Below are 3076 nucleotides of genomic sequence, written 5' to 3'. Positions count from 1 at the left end.
CAGGTGCCTACATGTTGTAGCTCGCATAGGTAGAAAATCCGGGGATTAGAGTAGCGTCAAACGCCTCGTAACGACCCTATACATTCAAGTGGCCTATCTTTATTTCGCCAAAATATCGAAAAAATCACATGTTTTTTTCAATTTTGACCTCAAATCGTATCCTACGTGCATGAAAACTTGGTACATCAATAAACAAGTATGACACGTTTGACAACTATCCATTGCCACTCCAGATAGCTAGAAGTGTATGAACCCCAGGTGGCCTATCTTTAGTACGCGCACTGTAGCTCGTTGCACAGCGCCCAACTTGACTCATTACCTTGATTAAACGGTCGATTTCAACCTTCGCTCAATCCCAAATCCTGGCGAAACGTCCCGATGTGTCGTCGATTCTGGAGCCTGTCGTCGGTCTTGGACGGCTCTGGAGTCCTTTTTGTATCGTTCAATGCGTCGAGTCGCCTGCCGACGTCGTTTCGCTCCTCGAAGCGATGCCATGGACTCGGTACACGCCAGCTCTAGACGCGCTGCACACGCTGTTGACAACAATGCGGAACCAAGATGTACACGGCAAGTCTTTCTGGCCACGGCCTCAGCTCGGGGCGACCCCCGAGGCCGCGATTCCGTATGTTGCTGCTGCCATGCCCGCCTTCCCTGGTCTCTACGTCGCCTGCAACTCGGTGAGCGACCGCTGGCCTGTACCACAAGGCAGCGCCTTTGCCTCGCCCTTCTGCGCGTTTGTAGCGCAGTGGGCACATAAGGTTGAGCGCTTCGACGAGACGTTTCGCATCACGGTGACCGACGCGCAAGGGACAGAGTTTTCTCGGCTGCTCCTGCTGTGCACAAACGTCAAGGCAGTCACTCTCTATAACGACAACGGCGCAGACCTTCGGACGATCTTGAAGGCGCCCTACCGCATCTCGGAGCTCCATCTCATCGACTTTGACGACAGCAATTCAGGGACGCGCGACGACTGGGCTGTGCCCGTCATGCAGTGGCTGGCACTCGATCGCGCCTTTCGTCTCGGCTTGTCGGGCTGCAAATCGCACCACGATGCGGATGTCGCACGCGCCATTGCGTCCGCACCAGCGCTTTCGACCCTCCACTTGAACGACTGCGACGTTATTTGTGCTGGCTTGGTGGCGAACGCGCTGCCGTTGTGCCACGTCACAGAGCTCGTTCTGGATGCGACGTTGGAGCGCCTTGCACCCTTGCTTGATATCTCGAAGCTCACAACACTCGAGCTCTGCGGCGACGGCAACGAGCTGCTCGCGTGCTCGCTTGGTGCACTGCAGACCTGCTCCGCACTGGAACATCTCTCGCTTGATCATGTGGCGGTATACGGACCTGCGCTCCGCACACGGGAATTCGACGCCAAGCTTCGCTCCGTGCGCGTTGTCAGTTCGGACTTGGATGCCTCCATTTTCGAAACGACGCTCGACTGAATCGCAAGCTCCAAGACGCTCGAGTCGGTCACGTGGGTGCAGTGTGCTGGTGTCGCAGAGCACTTGGACGATTTTGGCAGCGCTCTCCAGCGCTGGGTACAGAACGGAGTTCAATCGGTCATGTACGAGCACAACGAAGCAGCGCTGCAGGACGTGAAATCGCTTGCCGACGCGCTGCGTTCCCTCCACGCTCCGACCCATTGTACACTGGACCTTTGCTGGACGGTCGCAAGCGTGGAAGGCTATCGGATGCTGCTGGACGCACTGGCAGCCTGCACGAACATGACGCTCGTGCTGTGTTTGGAGCAACCAAACTGGCTCGCCGAGCACATGCAACCCACTGGAGGCCATGTGACGATGGACGTGCGTGGTGACCGGTACGAGCTGCACAGTCGACGTCGGACCTCGTGGCTGAGCGAGGGTCCAAGCGAGTAGTCGGCGGCAAACACTCATTCGTGGAGTCTTTTTTCTTTCTCTGTGTTGGGAAGCCGATTCCACCACAATGTTAATATACATCTACCCTAACCCTCCTAGCCTCCGCCATCCGACGAGCAACAAGGCGCCTTGATTAGACAACAGAATGTGCGCTTAGACCGTTGTCTTGGCGTAGAACCGGCGGCGGTACACAAGGATGACGGGCACGAGCGCGATGGGTAGGCCGAGCGAGACCGCATACAGGACGTTCCATCCCGTCTCACTCGTGTTGGCCGACTGCGCGGCGGGGATTTCAAGGAGCGCGACGATGGCCGACAACGAGTAAACAGTGCCGAGGATCTTGCCCATGTTGGTGTGGCCAAAGGTCGTTGCGCCGCACGTGGCCACGTTGGCGTAGAAGAGCGCGCGGAAGGCCGTGAAGAGCAAGAACGTGAGGATTTGAAGTGGGAGCGAGTGGATCATGGCGAGAATGTGGTAGCCAATGCTGAGGAGCGTCGTCGAGAGCATCGAGATGGGGAGGCCGAAGCGGTCAACGAGCGTGTCGATGACGGGAATGAACACAAAGCCAGCGGGGAGGATCCACCCAAACGCTTTGGTGTAGACCTCGTCGATGTCGTCGTAATTCTACAAAACGCGATTCAAATTTCACATAAAACAACAGCATGCGAGACCGTAAGTGTTTGGTTGACAGTGCCAAAGTAGAAGGACGACTGGAGGTTGTGCACAGCGGCGAACAGCAGCAAGTACCGAAACTCGAACGACTTGAACTGTGTCTGGAGTGGCGCGGCCGTCAGCGGCACCGTCTACAGACCTCGCCTCGAAATTTAGACTAAAGACAGATCCATGGAATACCTCGTCCATGGCTTCGTACTGCGGACTCGACGGCGCGTTGGCTTGTGCTTCTTCGTCGATGGCAACGGCGGTGTGGCGGCTATGGAGCCACCAGAGGCCGACGAGGAGCCCGTACACTGCCGCGGCCAGGATCGCGTACACCAAGAGAAGCGCCTTGCGCGACACGTCGAGCGACGACTGCATTGTGTACAGCAGCGACGGCATGACAGCCGACGCGTCAAAGAGGCAGTTGATGCCGGCAAAGATCGCAGTTTGCCACCGGAGAATGACAAAGCCGGCGCGAAGCGACGTGAGCAGCGTTGCGCTGCCGGCGATCGCAATGAGACCGTAGCCATAGACAAACGCAT

General features: G+C 57.1%; 2 protein-coding genes across 2 annotated transcripts; one reads left to right on the top strand and one right to left on the bottom strand.

Annotated features, from left to right (window-relative positions):
• Positions 1-638: 638 nt before the first annotated feature.
• Positions 639-1442, top strand: SPRG_17245 (hypothetical protein; the record flags this gene model as incomplete). The annotated part of the gene is made up of 1 exon (XM_012356829.1): positions 639-1442. One exon carries the CDS (start codon positions 639-641, stop codon positions 1440-1442), a length of 804 nt encoding a protein of 267 aa, XP_012212219.1.
• Positions 1443-2030: 588 nt separating this feature from the next.
• SPRG_17244 (hypothetical protein) lies at positions 2031-2912 on the bottom strand (the record flags this gene model as incomplete). Its single annotated transcript, XM_012356828.1, has 3 exons — positions 2031-2501; positions 2549-2680; positions 2730-2912. The coding sequence occupies 3 exons, from the start codon at positions 2910-2912 to the stop codon at positions 2031-2033; spliced, it is 786 nt and encodes a 261-aa protein (XP_012212218.1).
• Between the last annotated feature and the right edge of the window lie 164 nt (positions 2913-3076).

Source organism: Saprolegnia parasitica, assembly GCF_000151545.1.
Source record: "Saprolegnia parasitica CBS 223.65 unplaced genomic scaffold supercont2.604, whole genome shotgun sequence".
Classification (NCBI taxonomy): domain Eukaryota; phylum Oomycota; class Saprolegniomycetes; order Saprolegniales; family Saprolegniaceae; genus Saprolegnia; species Saprolegnia parasitica.
This window is presented reverse-complemented; position numbering and strand designations above follow the sequence as displayed.